General features: G+C 30.4%; 2 protein-coding genes across 13 annotated transcripts; both read left to right on the forward strand.

Moving 5' to 3' along the window:
• Positions 1–2,626: 2,626 nt before the first annotated feature.
• On the forward strand, positions 2,627–4,549 carry LOC100807070 (galactose mutarotase). Its single transcript, XM_003528137.5, has 5 exons — positions 2,627–2,795; positions 2,892–2,941; positions 3,355–3,478; positions 3,596–3,694; positions 3,807–4,549. Exons 1-5 carry the CDS (start codon positions 2,627–2,629, stop codon positions 4,424–4,426), a joined length of 1,062 nt encoding a protein of 353 aa, XP_003528185.2. The 3' UTR covers positions 4,427–4,549.
• A 4,938-nt stretch (positions 4,550–9,487) lies between these two features.
• On the forward strand, positions 9,488–16,220 carry LOC100807599 (signal peptide peptidase-like 2). 12 transcript variants are annotated; one of them, XM_041016598.1, is made up of 11 exons: positions 9,488–9,627; positions 10,211–10,333; positions 10,515–10,666; positions 10,778–10,960; positions 11,186–11,220; positions 12,389–12,542; positions 13,220–13,273; positions 14,804–15,220; positions 15,492–15,573; positions 15,716–15,856; positions 15,951–16,220. In XM_041016598.1, the coding sequence occupies exons 2-8, from the start codon at positions 10,225–10,227 to the stop codon at positions 14,876–14,878; spliced, it is 762 nt and encodes a 253-aa protein (XP_040872532.1). In that variant the 5' UTR covers positions 9,488–9,627; positions 10,211–10,224; the 3' UTR covers positions 14,879–15,220; positions 15,492–15,573; positions 15,716–15,856; positions 15,951–16,220. The 12 variants fall into 12 exon arrangements, with proteins under 12 accessions (XP_040872532.1, XP_040872531.1, XP_040872533.1 ...); XM_041016597.1 differs by having other exon boundaries at positions 15,492–15,545; XM_041016599.1 differs by having other exon boundaries at positions 14,804–14,937.
• The last annotated feature ends 4,795 nt before the right edge of the window (positions 16,221–21,015 follow it).

Raw genomic sequence — 21,015 nt, forward strand, 5'->3', positions numbered from 1 at the left:
CTCAATAATTTTTTTAATAATTATATGCTGAATTATATATTAATAATATAAGCTGAATCATATAATAAAATTATAATTATAATTATAATATTATATAATGATTCACCATATATTATTAACGAAAGCGCGTAATAGAAGCTAACTAATATCAACTAATATGCCAATAATATAATGATTCAGCATATATAATTATATTAAAGGTTGATCAATCAATTAGTATATTACAATTATTTTACAATAAATTATTACAATATCCACTATTATAATTAATGATATAATAATTAGTTACATTTCCAAGTTACTTTAATAACTTTACCAACACTTGTAAATTATAATGGGGAGTTGTGGAGTTGATATGCGTGTGTCATAACTACAATTTCTTCACCAAATTAGTCAATGCAATGGATAAATCTCATGTGAGGCTCTCATAGAAATGTTGGATACAAGTGCAAAGCCAAAGTACAAAGTAAAATAGGTGAATAGTTTTAATGTTTATTATAGTTTTCCATGGGTTAACATGTGATTTTAATATTATAAATATAGAATCTCATTGCTCTTACACCTTACACCTAAACTTTTTATTTCATTTAATGGAATCTTTGGTCTTATTATTTTTAATTTGTTTTTTTACGAATATCTTATTTGTGCTTTTTGTTCCCATATTCTCATTTTAATATTTTTAATTTTTTGCGTACATTGATGCAAGTCATCAACAAAGGAAGGGAGAGACGAAAAATATTGTGGTTGCCTTAGAAAATACTTTTTTTTAATCTAAAATATGTCTAAATGAATAATTAATAGACAAAATAATAGTATATTAATTAATTTTATTAAAATAATTTTATGACCATAAAATATATAATTTAAATCCCTACATAAAATTAACGGTATTTAATTATTTTTAACTGCAAAATTAGTTAACAGTATTTAATGATAGTAATAATTAGGAAAGAAAAAGGAGGTTTTATAACAAATAATTTAACGAACGTTAGTTTAAAAGTATAATTTTACAATAATTGTTTAATTTGATATATGTAATATGTCACAGTAGAATAAAATGATTTTTTAGCAGCAATTTTTTTTTATATAAAATAAGTAGTTTTCTAGTTTTTTGGTTTGTTTGTTTAAATTTCTTTTGCTTTAAAAAATAGTTTTGTGTTTTTTTTAAGAAGAAAATTCTATGTAGTTATATTTTTTAATCAAATATTATATATAGTTTATGAGAGTAAATTATCGAATATTTTCTTATAAATTATATATTTTATATTTATTAACATTTAGAAGAAAGAGAAAAATATTAAAAAATTTATCGAGCTCTAAAATCATTGAAGATATTAGTTTGATTTTATAGCACATAATGTAATAATGACACTGTATAATTTATCGCTCTTATAATCAATATGATCAGGTAATAAGGAAAAAAACATTTCTTTTTCATTTTCAAATCTACTTTTCTTACATGAAAATTTTAAATTAGAAAGTGAAAATATAATACTATATTAATTACTAAAATTTGATTGTCTATTTAATTTATTTATTGTTGAAATAATGTTAACATGCAATATTTTTAATTTCATTTAGTATAAAAAATTATTTTATAGTGAGTAATTAAATTTCTATTAATTGTATGAACAACCATTGTAAAATTATACTTTTAATCTAACGATTGCAAAATGTTAAAGTTTTGTTTACATAAATTCTTTATTAACTTTAATATATTATATATGTGTATAAATTGTTAAATATACATATATTAAATTTAAAATACTAAATAATTATGAAATGATTAATTTTAAAATTATACTTTTAATCTAACGATTGCAAAATGTTAAAGTTTTTTTTTCTATTTCTATTTAATAAATATATAATAAGGAATGAAAGATACCCAAAAAAGAAATTATTTTTTAACTTCACTATAACTTTCATTATTACTTTTATTTTTTATTATTGTTTTAAAACTAAAAATATTCCTGAAAATGTTAAAAGTTAACCAAATACACTTTTATATATCTCAAGAATAACATTCCAAGCTACAATATTCTTAACATGCGATTCTCGAAAATACAATATGATTCCGTTAAAAAGAAATACACTTGCATATTATAAATAAAAAATTAATATTTAACATTAGAAGGTTATGAATGTTATGTTTTTTTTATGCTACCTAATAAAAAAATAAAATTAAAATAATATTATTAAGTTATTATTAATTTAACTATGGTTATACCATCAAATATTTTGTTTTAGGGATATACCATCAAATCTTGTGCTTCAATAAATGATTCGATTTTAAAACCTTGCTTACATCATATTGAATTACCTCATGACCAAGTTGATCTCTAAGTGATAACTCTTCTTTTATTTTTTGTATGAAAGTGATAACTCATGTAGGCAATAAAATAGATAACGATGTGTTTTACTATTTCACAACCAATTTGATATGAGTCAATATTATCCTAATAGTCACAGCAAAAAATAAAGGACTAGAATATTCTAGCGGTTAACCATTCATATCTTCAAGTGAAGATTTTTCGAACTGAATTCTGTTTTAATCTCATTATTTTCTCTTTATATATTCCATGTTTTCTCCTAAGAACGAATATAAAACTTCATGGTTTTTTATGTGATGTTCAAAGTGTACCGGGTTTCATCTTTTCTCTTGTGGCTTCTGCTTCTTGCTCAAGCACATGGAAATGATAAGATAGGATTTTATCAACTCAAGAGAGGAAATTTACATCTGAATTTGACAAATTATGGTGCATCAGTTATCTCCGTTTTTGTCCCTGATAAACATGGTGTGTTTTATATTACTAGTTATGTATTACAGTTGTTTAATTTGAAATCACATGAGTGACATAACCCTTTTTCTTTTGTCTTGTTTGTCTCTTCAGGGAATTTAGGTGACATTACGCTTGGCTACGATGACATTGAGCAATACAAGGTATGATCAAAGTTCAATTGTTTTGTGATTCAATCAACTAATTAGTTCCAACAAAAAAACAAAAAAGACAAATAAAGGGTTTCTTTGATTTATTCTTCCCGCAACTCTTTCTCTTATAATTAACTTTAGTTTTATCTTTTAGATTCGGTATGTTATGTTTGTTTATTCTGAATTGGTGGCTAGCGTTAGAGCAACCCAAATATTATTTGACGAAGAAACCAAAGTATTGACCAAATTTATTAATTAATCCAAAATTGTCTTCTTTTTTTTCATCATACGTCTACAAATGATTTATTGAATAAAATGATACCGAGCTGACAATTTTTTTCCTTTATATGGTGGCGTGTATAAGGAATATATAATAACAATCTAGCTAATAAACCAATAATTTCTCATCTTGAAACTTTTTGCAGAATGATTCATGGTACTTCGGAGCCACTATTGGACGTGTGGCAAATAGAATTGGACACGCTCAATTCACATTGGATGGTCATACCTATAAATTGCCTGCTAATGATCACGGCAACACCCTCCACGGTAATTAAATTAATTACTAATCAATTCACGACATATAGAAGTTCATGCCATTCCACGTATATTTGCCGTGGCATTATGCATAATTTCCTTCACTAATTTCTGCCTATGAAATATCAGGTGGTTTCACAGGGTTCAGTGATGTTGTATGGACAGTAAAAAGTCACAAGGAAGATGACCACGTAACATTTACCTATGACAGTTATGACCATGAACAAGGTACGTACATTCTTTAACTTCAGTTTTAATAATAAGAGAAATGATAAGAACGCTTCTTTTTTTATTGTTATGTGGGAGCACAAATTTGACGTTTTAATAACAAATTTTCTAGGCTTCCCTGGAAGACTTGAAGTAAGTGTGACCTACATGGTCATTGGCACAAACAAATATAGTGTGAAAATGATTGCCAAGCCAATAGACAAAGCCACACCAGTGAACCTAGCGCATCATACATACTGGAATCTAAAGGGCCACAACGGTGGTGACATTCTATCCCACGAAGTTCAAATCTTTGGCTCAAAGATCACACCAGTGGATAAGAAACTCATCCCCACCGGAAAATTCGAATCCGTGAAGGGCACCCCATATGATTTCCTAGAACCAAGGGAAGTCGGTAGCCGAATCAATGACCTTCCTGGATTATATGACATGAACTACGTGCTTGATGCAAGTAGCCCTAATCACTTCAGAAAAGTGCTTATAGTGAGAGAAAAAGTCTCTGGGAGGAAGCTAGAGTTGTGGTCAAACCAAATTGGTCTTCAGTTCTACACCGGTGGCATGTTAAATGCTACAAAGGGTAAGGATGGAGCCATTTATCATAAGCATGGTGGTATGGCCTTGGAGACACAAGGGTTCCCTGATGCTGTGAATCATTCAAATTTCCCATCACAGATTGTGCGTCCTGGGGAGACATATAAGCACTACATGGTCTACAGATTCACGGCTAGCTGATTTGGTTTCTGAATTTTAGGACATCTAATCATGATTAGCGGAAATGATTCAATAAATCTTGCTCCTAGTCCTATATGTATCATTTTCAGTACGTATTTATCACGTGAATAAAAGTTTGTGGTATAATTAATCTCTTTGAAAGTACTTTTCTTTGGATTTGTCCGCTTGATTGGACCTAAAACAGAGTGCGCTTAAAATGTAAAAATTCACTGAAAAAATAGCTCAAAAATAATTTGATAAAATTATCTATATATGTACATGTGTGACTGATGTAGCCTATTTGGGATAAAGTTGGGTACGATTGATTGTTGAAGGATATAAAACTCTTTTAGTACAAATTCTATCTTGGAGAAAATTACTAAGAGTTTGAATGCTTGCTTGTGTGGATTCTCTATCTTGTGTATTTCTTTAAAACTTCCATGTTTTTATATAGGCTTCAATAAAAAAATTAAGTAACTATTGTCTCTAAACATACTTCTTCTATTTCTCTTTTGTCTATTGGCGAGGTACCTATTGAAACATCAAATACACCATGCATTAAAATTCATATCATCACCAATTTGTCATTACAATTTAAGACACAGACTCAACATCTATTGAGTTATATGCAATCTTCAAAACTTTATATTTGTTTGAATAAGTCAAAACATTTGTTGGGTCTAAGGATATCCTTGTCTACTTTAATTCTTGTTGTTGACTCTCTAAAGATTCTCTTTTCCCTTTAATTCATCTTATGACTTAACTAAGTTTTGACGTGAAATTGAAGGGAGAAGGGAATCTTTAGAGAGTCAACAACAACTCTGAATTGTTGAAAGTTAGTATAAGTGAGACCTCAACAATCTATTCTTTGATTTAAGATCAAGTTGGAAATGTGACCAAGCTTAACTATCCTTGAGGAGATAATCACCCATGAAAACTTTGGGGGAATAGATAATTGTAATGTCGTAGTTAAGTTTTGATTTTTGATGATTATAATATTTTGATGAGGGAAGATGATGCAACATCCCATATTATGCACATTTGAAATTTGTTTATAATTAATGGTTAATGATGTATATTAGGCTTTATTAATTATAGTTGCCTTTATTATATGACTTCACATGAATGAGCTATATATGGGGACCCCAAATAAGGTGCTAAGGCCCAGGGTTGGTCAAGGCCCACCAAATCCCTGGCACACACATGTGACTATATAAGGGAAGGGAAGGAAGAGAAAGGAAGGATGAAGAAGGGGTGGAGGAGAAGAGAAGGGGGATAACTAGTAGAGGATGAAGAACTCTAGAGGTACCTAGAGTTTGTCCCCACGTGTTTCACAAAGTGAGTACTTTTCCTTTTTATTGAGTGGTTTCCCTTTCCCTTTTCCATTTATTTCCTTCCCTTTGAACCTAGTTTTTTTTGGATATTTATGGGTTTTAATGATCTTGCATGATTGATGGATTTATTGGGTAAATTAATTGATTAGAAATGTAATATAAATTTTAGTATATGATTTGTGATGCTTGGGAATGTTTGAGCTCCCTGAATGGCCATAAGAAAGAAAATGTGCATCCCTCGTGATTTATGGAATCATTGTATTTGCTCAACATGGTTTCATTAAGTGAATCATAAAAGGAATTTTCACTGAGTGAAAATAGAACTTGCTCAATAAAAATTGAGATTCTTTAAATTTGTTCCAAGGTGGATTTCTCTAAGCAAAGAAAATCCACCATTGACGAAATTGAGGCAGAATGGGTAGTGAGTAGTTTTGTTGAGCAAGAGGGTTTCGCCAGGTGAAAAATAATTAGAAGATATAAATAAATAAACAAGAGACTTCCGCTACAAAAGTAAATGTCTCTAAGTGAAAGGAGATTTTTCGAGTGAGACAAACTCTCGCTAAGCAAAAATACCTCTAGATAAAGAGGGTTAACGGAACACAATATTGGCTTGTTAAGCGAGTCTCTCTAGAATATAGTGTTGTTTCAACCTTAAGAATATGAAATATTTTATACAACTTCAAATAAGTTGTAAGGAAAAAAGGCTAGAAAACCCCCCTTGACTAAATGAGGAAGGGCCATAACCTTTCACCAAGAGGTAAAGGTAACATTTTTTAGTAAGGAAAGTGATAAATCGGATTTTGATCATCTTTTTATTTGTAGTTCTAGGCCTATTACATGCATTTATGATATAAATTGTTGGCAGAACTCATGTTTTGCTGCTAGTTATGTTAAATAGGTGATTAGGAAGTATTTGGAGAAAAAGGACTCAAAAATAGGCCAAAAATTGATGAAGTTGGACTCTAACTATTCATCATGGCTATGATGAGTCATCATAGCCGCAATCAAACATAGGCATCATCAAAGTCGTGATCCTTTAATCATAGCCCAATGACAGAAAAGTTATGAAGTTCATCAAAGCCATGATCTTTTGATCACGACTCAACAAAGATTTGGATTTGAAGGATCATCATGAATTTGATGAATCCATCCTAGCCGTGATGAGGACACGTTGGCAGTCACGTAACATATTTATATAAATAGCCTTTTTTAGACCCTAGGTTTCTAGTCTTTTATTCTTTTGCAGTTTTGAGAAGTTCTGGGAGGCAAGAGTGCTATGTGAGAGTCTTTAGCCCAAGTAGAGTGCAAAGATCACAATTAGAAAGGTTCCTCACTCGGATTCTAACCCTATTGGTATGTTTGTGTTTCTTCTTGGGATTTCTAGTTCATTCATGGTCATGGGCGGCTAGTCTCCCTAGTCTGGGGATTATGATGTAGCTGTACCTTGAACCTTTTCTTGATGTTAATAAGATTCTTGATGTTACTCAGTCAATTGATTTTTTCCTTGCGTTTTAACTTTTATTTGGAAAAGGTCATTCTAATATTTAATCGAGTGCATATTAGTGACAATCTACATGTAATCGATAGATCTAGAAAGATAATGTTTTACACCAAACTAGTTGGATAATCTCTTATGATCAATTGAGAAATTGATTAATCACACTCATCTTTGAACTTAATCTGTTGGCTTAAATTAAATACGTCAACGATTAGTTAGTATTATTTAAGGCAAAGAACATTATCAGACCACAATCAATGGCTAGTAATTGATTTTGGGATGTTGATAATTGACAATTGAAAGAATCATGTTAGAATTAGGATTGAGGGATATTGGTAAAAGTGAATTCATAATCCCTAGATATTTATCTCATCTTATCCTTCACACTTATCTTGCTTATTTGATTTCTATCTCACATAGGATAATTGATCAAAACTAATCTTTCTTAATCTTAAATCTTTCCTTAATTATGTAGTTGATAAAATTGATTATTCGAGAGTATGACTGGTCCTTTGGGTTTGATATCTAGACTTAGATCCTCTGTTACTACCGCATAGGATACACTTATCTTTGTGCATATTTATTTTACGCACAAGGAAGAATGTATAGAAATCACTTAGACCATAGTGACATATAAATACAAGGCCAATGAATTCTTTCAATAATGAAAGAAGGTTCACCCCTCGAACCAAGAGAGGATATAAATATGAGGTCAAGCAAGAAAGGTGTTTCTTGATAGATAGAGCTTAACCAAGTAAAGGATGAAAGTCAAGTGAAAGATAATTAATAAAGTAAAAAATAATCAAACAAAAAACAAAAACAAAAACAAAATTATGTGATGATTAATATAAATGTATGTTCTACCAATGTATGGAATCTATGTTTTTTCCTATATTAGGGTAGATGATTAATAGTATGCCTAGTTATTAGGCAAGAGATGTAAGGTTGACCTATGCATTAGATGAGAACATGTGTATGTTGTATGCTACACAAAAGGGTATGTGATGGGGCTATATCCCATGGAAATGTTATCTAATCCAGACTTATTGTCATCAATCTAGAATTTTAGAGCACACATGAAGACATTATTATATCTTATTCCTTTAAGTTTCATGTTTTCCAAGTTGAGTAGGTGAACATCCTCCAAAGAGGAGTTTGGAGCCTCGAACTGTTACAAGAGAAGATAAAGATAATGTTGTTGTACCTCCAAATGTGTGAGAGTTAATTTATGTTTTTATATGTTTTTACAACACATAAGTGCCAAGTTGTAATGTAATATATATTAGTTTACTATTTATGTAATTTATGTTTATGCTTTAGTTTCCACTTGCCATTTTTTATATCTATTCAAAGTTTTCATGTCCCAGGAATCTAGGTGCATGTTAAGGTAACATTCCCTAGGGTGTTACAACCTTGATCATTACAAACACTACAAGAAATTTTCCATGTAGCTACAGACATTTTTAACTACGGACATAATTTAGTGTAGGTAGAACTCAAATAAACTTATACCTACATGTGTTTACCATAGGTAAAAGTAAAATAACTGATACTTATTCAAGTTTGGTGTAGGTAAAAATAAAAAAACTTATACTTACCTATGTTTAGTATAGGTAAAATCTCTAAGAACTTATACTTACACTTTTACTTATGAATATAATAATTATATTTTTTATTGATGTAAATATGTTTTGATTTTAATTTTAATATGTATAAATAATTATTAAGATTATTTATTTAATTTTTTATTTTATAGAAAAATATAAAATTTGTAACTTAGTTATAATATTTTATTTATTTAAATAAAAAAAATTTAGGTGCAGAAACTGCAGCTGATATCAGGTGTGAGAGCATTTTCGAGTGAGCAATAAGGGCTTATTATTAAGTGGAAAAAAAGAGGTGATGATAATAAAAAGAAAAGCAGGCAACAGGGGCTTCCCCACACCATCCTCTCCCAACAAGAGCCCCCTGCTTAAATTGTGCACTCCTTCTTTATCCCATTCTTTCCTCAGATTCGCGCCACCATTGGAAAAAAAAGGTTTCCGGTGTTGGGGAGCCTAGGGTTAGGGTTTCTGAGAGATATGGGATGTTCCATGCATTCGTGAGCCTTATCGCACGCGGTTGGAAGCTGTTTGGGCACGGTGATGACGTCGGTAATGTCGCCGCCGCCACCGGAAGAGAATGCAAGGAGGACCTCCTCTGGTTTCGCGACATCGGAAAGTTCGCTGCCGGCGATTTCTCCATGGCCGTCGTCCAGGCCAACTAGGTCCTCGAGGTCTAGAGCTAGATCGAGTCCGGCGGCTTCAGCACCTTCATCGGCGTCTACGACGGCCACGGCGGCCCCGATTGCTCCCGCTATGTCTGTGATAACTTGTTCCACAATCTCCAAGGTTAGTTACTTCGCGATTCAATCTCTTTTCTTACTAGATTACTTTCCTTGATGACATAAATTATAAAAATAAAAAGGCCTATCTTTAACAGCTTATGTGTATGTGGCAATCTTAATCAAATTAATTGTTGGCACTTGCTTGTTGGCTAAACTCTCTTTCAATCCAAGTTTTCATTTTTGATATGGTTTGAGAGTCCATTGTCATTGTCACCCTAACAATTTTATCACTTTTAGTTTTCTCTGTCTCTCATTCCAACCAGCTAGTTGGTTATTCTTTCCACCGGTAGTTGCCAAATCTTGGATTTTTAAACTCCTCTTTCCACCGGCCAGCTGCTTCAAACTTCATACGAGCTGAAATGCTTCCCAGTGGCTATCTAATTAGATCCTTATTATGCAATTTGATGTGAATGATTTTTATTTACCTTATTATGCAATTTGATGTGGCAACTGTGCCGTGGAATTGATGAAAATGCAATTAGAGCGTGTGCACAGTTTGTGTTTGCAGTAAGAAAGCTTTTTTATTTCTCTAGTATGTACACTTTTTTATTTCTCTTTTCATGTCAATTTTTTTTTGTTGTTTGCAGAACTGCTGTACAAGATGGTTTGTGAACCTGATGAAACTGATTTGAACATGCACATACCTGCTGTCATGCTTCCACTAGATGCAGGTACAAGGCTGGAAAAAATGCTGACAACTACTTCATCTGGTGAGCTTCCTTGTGCATGTTTTGTGGACTTGTAGTAGTTTCTATTTGATGCAACTAACTTAGTGATGGTCGCAATATCTTTAATGCTTATGACTTATCAACAGATTCTAATTGCAATGTAACTACTATTTGTTTTTCCTAAAGGGGAGGGAAGCTTTCTAAAAAAAAATCCGTTTTGCAGTGTCTGTGCAACTACACTCGCCACTTCGACCAGCTGTTGACGTAGCAGAAGTATTTCTTTGGATGATGGCAGTTCTTACCATATTGTGTGCATCATATTGGTCAGCTTGGACGACCCGAGAAGCAGCTATTGAACAGGATAAGTTGCTAAAGGTCTGTTTAATTTTCCTATTCATTTAGTATTTACTCAAGTTGGATTTTCATTTCTTTTCTTAATATGTTGTCGATTCTACTACTTACTCTCATTTTTTTCTTTTCTTATAGGATGCTTCAGATGAACTCCCAAACACTAAATATGCTAGTGTTAGTGGAGTTGTAAATATGAATGTGAAAGCTGCAGTCCTTTTTGTTGTATTTGCTTCGTGTTTCCTGTTTATGCTTTACAAACTGATGTCGTCGTGGTTCATTGATGTTTTGGTTGTTCTCTTCTGTATTGGTGGTATTGAGGTATTAACTTCCACTAAGTCAGTTTAAAATTTGATATTTTTGCATCTGCGAGGGGAAAAAAATCTATTTGCATATTACTCAAGTCTGTGACATTGCATGAGTACATGTTATAAAAACTCTTTGTTTCCAATACTGAATTCAAATTTTGTCTTTCCTGCTATTGCCAATTTGCCATGTTATTCTCTGCCAGGTCATTGCTAACCATATTTTTTCTTGTATGTCTAGGGCTTGCAAACATGCTTGGTTGCTCTTTTGTCCAGGTATGGTGTATCTTCTTTAATGAATGTTATTAAGAATTTTTGGTCTTAGTATCCACTATTAAGAAGCTCAAATTGGATCCGAAAAGAGTTGACATGTTTTATGATAAAATAATAAACCTTGTTGGAATTTGGATGGCTTGCCTTTTTTATTACATGATTAGCTTGATACCTTAAGCATTAAAGCAATTGTCTTGCCTTTTCATTAATTATTTTCAAATCTTAGATTAGAAATTGATAAATGTTGTTGTATGAGCTTGATATTTTGTGCACAACCAGAAGTTGTTATCAATATAGATAAATTAGCAATTGTGACCTTATAATGTGTTTTTTTCCCACATAATCTGCTACAAAGTGTAGATAAGTGAAACTGGTGGCTGGTTTGATAGAAAAAATGAGTTGTATAGTCAGTGTTAGTCAGTAAAACAGCCAAGGCTTAGCTCCCCTGCTCCCCCTACGTAATACTTTTAGATGGAGCAATGCTGTTGATGGTGCATTTTGTTTCCATATCCCTGGGATTTTGTACTTTTCTTTTATATTTCTAAGACGATTTTACCATACAAAGCCAAAGGTAATGTACACATTTTGGAAAAGTCTGACACACTGACATTTTATTCTCTAGAAGATATCATTATAAAAAAAATAATATTTTTCAGGAGACACCACTAATGGACTCGCACAGTCACATGCATGTGCACACACTCCCACAAAGCTGACTAAATGACTGGGGAAAGGATTTCCTAGGTGTTACCTACATTCTTAGTATTTAAGACTTCATTGAACTTAATTTTATCTTTCATTAATTTTTTGAGAATGTGTTATTATGTGATTAACTTAATTTTTGTATGTGTGAACTACATGAGATGTTGATAATCTTTTTGCATTTTGACATTTACAAACAATATATTATATATTATATAAATGTTTCAAATGATATAGGATCAGGATGCTTTAATACCTAGTACTCTTGAAAATCATGTCACAAGGTAAAATAGTCTCCTTTCCTCACATTTGAGAGTAATTTTCAAATTTCAGAGATTGAGGATATTGTGTTCTAGAATGTTTAAGTTTCCAACCTTGCATGCTTTTATTGCCCTTTTTAATTGAAGTTGTCATTATGTTCCTCACAATGTTAACTTGTAGAAGAAACTTATTTTGTTTTCCTGTGCAGGTGGTTCAAGCATGCTGGAGAGTCATACATCAAAGTACCTTTCTTAGGAGCTATCTCATTGGAGTATATGCCATTCTTGCTTTCTTTTTTCTTCTTTTTAAACGGTGGCGTTTGGTTGTTGTATGTTGTTCTTGTTCGTGATGTTATCCTCGGGGTAAGTTTGCATTCTTCTCTAATCCTAATAGTATTAGTTCATTAATATCTATTTTTAATATATTAATATATATATATATATATATATATATATATATATATATATATATTAAATCTATATACATGAATTAAAGTTGAAATAGAATTTTAAATCACTATTTTATTACTGAAACAAAAGGTGCCAAACGGTACTGGATTTTTACTGGGAGCGATGCAATTAGTGCTATACGCGATCTAGTTTGTCTTCAATGTTTTAAAGCTCCATATATGCATGCTAGCTCGACCATTATTGTTTGATATTTTCAATGTAAGAAAAGATAAATTAGATGCTCAATTGATTACTTTATTCAATTATAGTATATTTTGAGCACATGGATGTGAGATTATTTAAACTTAATAAAAAATCTTAAGTTTAAATTTTGACATACAATTATATTAAATATTTATAAGAAAAGTTTTATTGTTTATAATAATTTTAATTATGTGATTTAAGTATGATTATTTCTTGTAAAATATACTTGTGATATATATAAATATTAGAGTTTGCTTCAAATATTCGTGATAAATTGATGATGGATGTTATTGCTTTTCGAATCTATCAAAAATATGGACATCTACTCTACATTATATGCTCTTGTTCCTCATAGGCGCCTATAGTAATTTACTGAATGTTAACAGGGAATAGCACTGATAATCACAGTTCTACAGATTGTACATGTACCAAATCTCAAGGTAATTATTTAAGTGTATATTATGTTTGTGTTGTGCTTTATGTTAACCATGATACAATTATTCTTGAAATCCGTTTCTTTTCAGTAGAAGCCATTTAATGGGCACTCTGATATATACTTTGACAATTTTTTGATACATCTCTCATTGCAAAGAAATGAACTAACAACATATTTAATTTGATAAGTGCATATGGTGCTGCATTGCTTCTAGTTTCCACTCCTGCTTGTTTCAGCAAACACTCAGATATGTAATTTGTCAAGTTAGAATCTGTCTTGATACATTTATGTTGCATGAAATGTTTCTTTAGGAAAATCAAGGGCTTGTTCTGGGTGATTGTAAGTTTTCAAATTTTTTATTTTCAAATGCAAATTTAAGAACATAATGTGTTCAGCTAAAACGGGGTTGAATTGATTGTGAATCAAGTTTCAAAACACTTTTAACTTAATCTTTAAAACTAAAAAATAATCTTTTTTGGTTTTTTTAGTTGTAAAAATAATCCATTCAAATCTTCAATCTCTCCTAAAAGACCCACATGTTACTGCCGCTATCACAGTCACCAACAATACCACCAGTCAATTGCTGCTGCCATCCCCACCGACCACCACCATTGGTTGTCACCACTATCATCATTACTGCCACTATGCCCACTACCACTGGTCATCACTGCAATTGTCATCTCCACTTCCATTGCCCCCCTCCACACTCACCCACCACCACCATTGTTGTCAATTTGCCACTACCACCACAGCTAGTCAACCAATATTCTCATGTACCCTTACTAGTAAAGGAGAATTGATGCAAAATCATCTCAGTCGTTGACAACAAACCTGTCAGTGTGAAAGAAAAAAAAAGTAATCATCTCAATTTTTCTTCCTCTTTGTTCTGGAACTAGGACAACCAACATTGTATAGGTGCATGACATTTAAAGATGGGAAGTTAACGAGCCCTAAGGAAAATGCTCGAAACTCAGATCTATGTTAGTAGTCTTTTTGTGAGATAGATACCAACATGTTTTTACATAGGATTAGAAAACTAGGATCCTTGAAAAAAAAAACTTTTAATATTCAGTTTTTTTTAAACTTAGTTTCTTTTTTCTAATAATAATGTGAATATTTGTTTTTCCTATATCACTCGTTTCTTTCTATTTTAGAATAAAATTGAAGACGTCTGGTTGCCTAATTAATGTATATAATTTGTTTATAGTTTTTTTATCCAAATAAAAATGATAATGAAAAAGTTCAAAAAAATATTTGTTTCAAGAGTTTAACTCATTCATACATGATTTCAAATAAAAATAAATTTTTTAACTCATGGTTTGTGACATGAATTTGTGACATAAATTGAGCAGCAATTCTACTTTAAATTATTTGTTATCTAAACCTTTTGTTCATGAAGTTTATTTTTTGATAAAAATAAATTAAGTATTGATGATGGAGAAGTCTTTCATTGGAGTAAGTTATATATAGTTTTACTTTATGTTAGTAGTATATTAGTATATATCAATCTAAAGTGGTTCAGCTGCCTCTAAAGTTGTTTCAGCTTCTTCTAAAGTGGCAATCAGCGTGCCTATGCCTGACATTACTAAAAAGGAGACAAGTTTCTTAGAGGCTAAAGCATTCAAGCATGTTAAGGTTGAAGATTGAACCACACAGGGATGAATACAAGTTATATATTCTACACTTTTTAAAATTTAGCTCATAATTAGTTAACAATATATATATATATATATATATATATATATATATATATATATATATATATATATATATATATATATATATATATATATATATATATATATAGTGCTATATATTTCTTCTCTCAATAAACAATGTAGTACTATAATGGAATATGAAACTTGAAATGTAGAACAATATATAGTTCCATCATTAAGAACGATCTCGATTTGCACTCTTTAGAAGGAAAGTCTTTGACTTTGAGCATAATGTAAGTGCTTATCTATACGTTTATGCTTATCTATACGTTTTTTCTATGATTGAAGATTAAATTATTTTCATGTTGTAAGTTACTTTTAAAAGCTATTGAAATAAAAAGAAATTCAACAGTTTATTGAAATAAAGCTAAAAACACATTATGGACATATCATAAGTCATGAGCTTTCTCAAATACTTACATAAGTATGTATGTCATAAGATAAGTTGTAAATAAAATCTTCCAAATGCACTAATTTCAATGGTTTGCTGTTGTGTTTTCTCAGTACATTGAAGGTCCAACTTTCTGACACCACCCTGGGAACTAGAAGTCCCATCAGGTACCATAAGCGAAATGTAAACTCCAATGTGAGTTTTTCAGCTATTCCTTGACCCTTGTGTGGGATTGGGATTGAATTTCCACTCTCCTTGGACATGTTGCATGGTTTATGATTCTCTGTGTGGTTATGCTCATCACCTGACTCTGCTTCTATTTCACCACTCTTTGCAGCTTTATCACCCTTCAGCTCTGAACACCTTTGAACAGATAGTATATAGTGCCAAAGGAAAGCAAATTGTAGTTTTTCTTGACTACGATGGAACTCTCTCTCTAATTGTTACAGATCCAGATAAGGCTTTCATGACTAGAAAGGTTTTCCTTTTATTCCTATTTTTCTCTTATACTCATATCCATTGAATAAAGCTTGTGTTTGTGATTAATCTGAGACTTTGTTTTCTCAAATTAGATGAAAGCCACACTAAAGGGTATATCAAGACATTTTCCCACAACAATCGTGACCGGAAGGGAGCATAGTTAGAAGATTTATTATTATTATTATTATATGATTTTTACCTACAGTTGAAGATGATATGTACATATTAAAGACTTTTACCTACCGTTAGGAGATGTAAGTAGAAGTTAATGACTTTTACCTACACACTATACATAGTAGGTAAAACCTATAGTGACAGACAATTAGCCATCATTATACACCCCTCAAAGTTGACAGAAGAAACGTCTATGGGACAAAGTCTATCATACATTTAACTACGGATTTTTTATTTATAGTGACAGTTTTTGTCTGTAGATATAGGTCATTTTTCTTGTAGTGAAAATATTTCTTAATCCCCTTTTTGGGAGACCTTGCATCCTAACATGGAAGATTCACTAGTAATAAATTGACATTTTTTCCTAATTAAGAACCAAATTAGTTTTTTTTTTGTTTGCATTCAAAATAAGTAAGCAATTACCAAAAGTATAACCATAAAATGATAATTTATTCAAAAATACTTCTAGGCATTCCCTTAATAAACTAGAATTATAGCTATCATGCATATATAAAAAGTGGAGGGTGAATTACATAATCCGAAGGACATCCTTCAAACTAAATGCAAAAGTATGATATGCACTAATAGTTTTCTTTTGATCTTGAAATGCCATTATTTGCATATATAGACTAAATACCCATATAAAAAAACAACAATGTTAATGACCAAATAATTTTTGTAACATTTGATCAATCAAAGGAAGTCATAAAGGATTTTTACTAGTGATCAACCTCATCTAATTTTCTATAATCAATACACAAATGTCAACTTGTTAGAAATGAGTCCATCTTGGTCATTCTATACATTCTACAATATCTTGTAAATAATGGTAACATTTGTTTCTTCTTAAAAAAAGCAAATTCTAAAAAAAGATTTAATTATAAGATATTCTTCTATTAACAGAAGTTTGTTTATGTTTTGTCACAATCATAAAAAACACTATTTTTAAAATAAACGTAACCTTAAACGTTTTTGAATATGACAATCTAAAAGTTTTTTTTCACAAAATTATAATGAAGTTCCTTAAAAACATTTCTAAAGTAACATTAATTTTGTTTATACAAATACTTTTTTTATATATTAATAAAATAAAAATATAATAATAAAAAAACATAATTTATTTAAAAATTTATTGGAATGATAATAATAAATAATTAAATATAATTAGTTCATATATTTTAAAATATGATTAAGAAAAATAATAATTAAACATGTTCTATAAAATTATTCATAAATAATTAAACAATTTTATTAAAAAAGATTATTATAATATTTATAAACAAATAAAATTATTAATGAAGATGGAAATAGATAACGCTCGAGGAGTGTTCATTCATTCATCCCAAGAAAATGAATACATAAGTTTTGCATTATTTTCTGTAATGTAGACCTAATACAAAGTAAGGGATATGTGATCTAACTACTATGCTTACATGATAAGCATGATATTGTCCTACAAAATCAAATACCACAATAAAATGTACAAAGTCACTCCCTCCATTTGGATTTGGTTGTTGAGGTTCAACTTAATTATGTCTGGTTCTAATATATTAAATAATACATATAAAAATAATATTATATATATGTATATTAAATAATTACGTGATTTTATTTTATTTTATTAATGATTAAAAAATGTAATAACTTGTCAACCCTATAACATGTAAACTATTTTTTATATTAAAAAATAACACAAATTCATGATAAAGGTTATCATGCAATAAGTTTTAGTGTTTTGTTAAACTTAAACAAGATGACATATTTAATTTGATTTCATCTTTAATTTTGAATATAATATGTTATGATGAGTCATGATTAATGATATTTTTAAGTGAAATTTAATTTTTAACATTATAAAATTATAAATATTATGTTATTTTTATTTAATATTACTTAATATATTATATTTAAAATTTAATTTTTTATTTAGTTATTATTGATTTAATTACAATTAGATTAATGAATCTTAAGCTATTACTTTCACTAATTTAATAAATAATTCAACATAGGAGAAGTGTCTTTCTCATGTAGTAATCATTTCATTTCCTTATTGTTGTTGTGTTAAAAGTTAGTATATCATGTATCCTTAGCGCCGACTCGCTTGACAAGAAATAGAACAAAGTAGACATGGAGCAAGATAACAGAGATTTTTAGAACAACTCATCAGGTAATAATTTCCCATCAGCCCTTAAAGCAAATCTATCAAATCCTCCTTTGTAACTCCATCATACACAAACAACTCATAATAAAAAAAAAAAAGTAAGAAAGAGTTGTTGTAAGAAAATAAAAAACACATAGGTGGAATTTAAGTAAGAAAAACATACAAACAAATATAGTTTTAGTAATGGCTGTGTCCACATTCATATTGTTGTGCATGAATCTATTAGCATGAGACATTTTATTTTATTTTCCAAGTGAACAAGTAGGTATGTGATAAGAAAACATGGTTGTTAGTATGCAATGCGCTCTTGTTAAACTCTTGTTAAATGGGCAACAACATTAGTTTGTTTCTTTGTGGAACTTACTTACCATCTAGTTCTTAGATCAATTTATTCACATCATTCTCATCTAAAAAGTAAGTTCTACTATAATGTGATAGGTTAAATACAAACTTGATTAGATGGTTGATTTCGAAGTCTGTTTTTGGTTTACTTCTTCAAAGGATGTCATACTATTTATTTGTTTGTTTGTTTATCTATAGGAGGGGATACAATCTAGCAACAAACCTAAGAAACAATGGTAACAAAACGACTTTCATATCACTTCAATATATCACACTACCATATATATATATATATATATATATATATATAAAAGATGCGAGAACCATGACAATGCGTGTTACCACTACTCGAAAATATAGATTTAAAATCGTCAATTTAACATCAGTTTCTAATTAAACATATTTTAACATAAATGTGGTGACATGATTGTAAATAATATGCATTAGTTAACATCAACATAAGCTCGTTAACATCAGTTTCCTTCAAAACCGATGTTAATGTAACTTCGTTAGACAATTTATTTATTTGATAGCACTGGAGTAGCAAATCTTGTTTCTCTGGTCAACGTGGTAAGGATTTCATCTGATGTCATTAAGGTATTATAATTATTAATAATAATTGTCTTGGTTGTTCGCTTTGTTCTTTCAAAACTAAAATTTAGTACTAATGATGTCCTGCCCCATAAATGAAAATGTGGGAGCTTGTTTTTTTCTTACTTAATCTGTGTTTAGGAATGAAAGTGGATGATGGGGACTTGCCTAAACATGCTGATGCAAGACAAGATGGGAAGACAAAGTTGTTACAGAAAATCACATATCATATGCATTTTTCACCGGTCACAATTTTTCCTAAGTCAATGCTTTACGATAACATATCCTGAACGTGTGTTTTGTGTCGAGTGAGGGGTGTATGATAACTAGCTGTATTGAGGGATATATCATAATTTTCACTTTTACCTTGTGGTTTGGTTCTTTTGTTTCTCACATATGTTTCTTGGGTGAGAGTCATTTTTATTGAGTATCGTGGATAAATGCTTTCCTCTTCAAGGCAATCCAGACTAAGGAGAAAGAACTCATCCTCCTTGTGATGAAGAGATAGACTTGACATATAAGCAATTGAAGACTTGCAAATGGGGCTACGAGGTTTGATTCTAAGTTTATGTTTTTTTCTTCACAATTATGAGGTTTGGTTCTACTTTTCTTTGGTCTCTATAAAATTTTCCCTTTTTATCCTTTGAAGGTTTATACGGGTAACTCTGCCATTTGTCTTTTGGACTAAGCGTACTTATTTTCCTTCGAGCAAATTTTTATTTTTAATCACCATCTACATAGCTCCTTTAGCAAAAAGAATAGAAAGGTCTTAAAAGTGTCAAAGAAAAGCAGTGTACAAGTATAAGTATATTCTCTCCAAGCTATAAGTATATTCTCTTCAAGCTTGCAGTGTACATGATACTACTGGCAGTGTACAAGTATAAGTATATTCTCTTCAAGCTTGTGGTTTCCTTGATGGTATTATGGATTTCTGTTAATGGTCTGACCACTGTAAGAAGAACTTACACTATTTAATCTTGTTGTCGTTGATTTGAATTGGATAGCTTTGGATTTTGGGACATTTATCTTCACACTAGAACGAAGGAAGCAAATAACTAGCAAAAAATAATTTAACACAATCCTTTCCTTTGGTAAAAAAGAAGGAAAACATGAAAAAGCTATTTATGTATATATTTAAAAAAAAAGATTCTGAGAATGGTTGTATCTTCCCCCTTTCCCAGGTATATATAACTTGTTCAAAGGAAGAGGAAGTGATTTGTTGTATTCAAAATGTGCATGGATTTGTTTTGGAGGATAGACTTTAAGGTACAAATATTTATTGAAACTTGTCATGCATCTCTAGATTTAGCACTGACTTTAGCATTAGGTATAATCCTATTTGTTGGACCTTTTGCTTCCATTTTGCATATGCATGATTGGGAAAAAGTAGATTAATCATGGCAGAGAAAATTATTTTAATGCGGGAAAAAGAGAATAAATACAAGGATAAAATCTATGACTTCTCAATCTTTGTTCGCGTATCACATGAATCATGAACACAAATAGTATTTATACTATCATAGCTCAAAAAATCTACAAAACTTCTTTTTGGTAAATTCCATATAAAATTCACATGTGCTATACTTTCATTTCAAGTTTTCTCTAAAACTTTTCAATTAGTCCTTATGATACTTTGAGCTAATAAGTCACAATATTTTTGCTCACTTGTGTTGATGATTAGCTTGGTTTTTGAATTACATTATTTTCCTTGTTATGGATACATAGTTATTGAAATACCATGCTACTTTCCAGTCATAAATTACAGAAGAAAGGTGAAGAAATAATTTTATTTCTCAGCCATTCTATAGTTTCACTAAAATTCATTTCACAAATTTTAAGTCTACATTTCATCTAGCATAGGTATAAATTTTTTACACTAATAAAATTAT

Source organism: Glycine max, chromosome 6 (assembly GCF_000004515.6).
Source record: "Glycine max cultivar Williams 82 chromosome 6, Glycine_max_v4.0, whole genome shotgun sequence".
Lineage (NCBI taxonomy): Eukaryota > Viridiplantae > Streptophyta > Magnoliopsida > Fabales > Fabaceae > Glycine > Glycine max.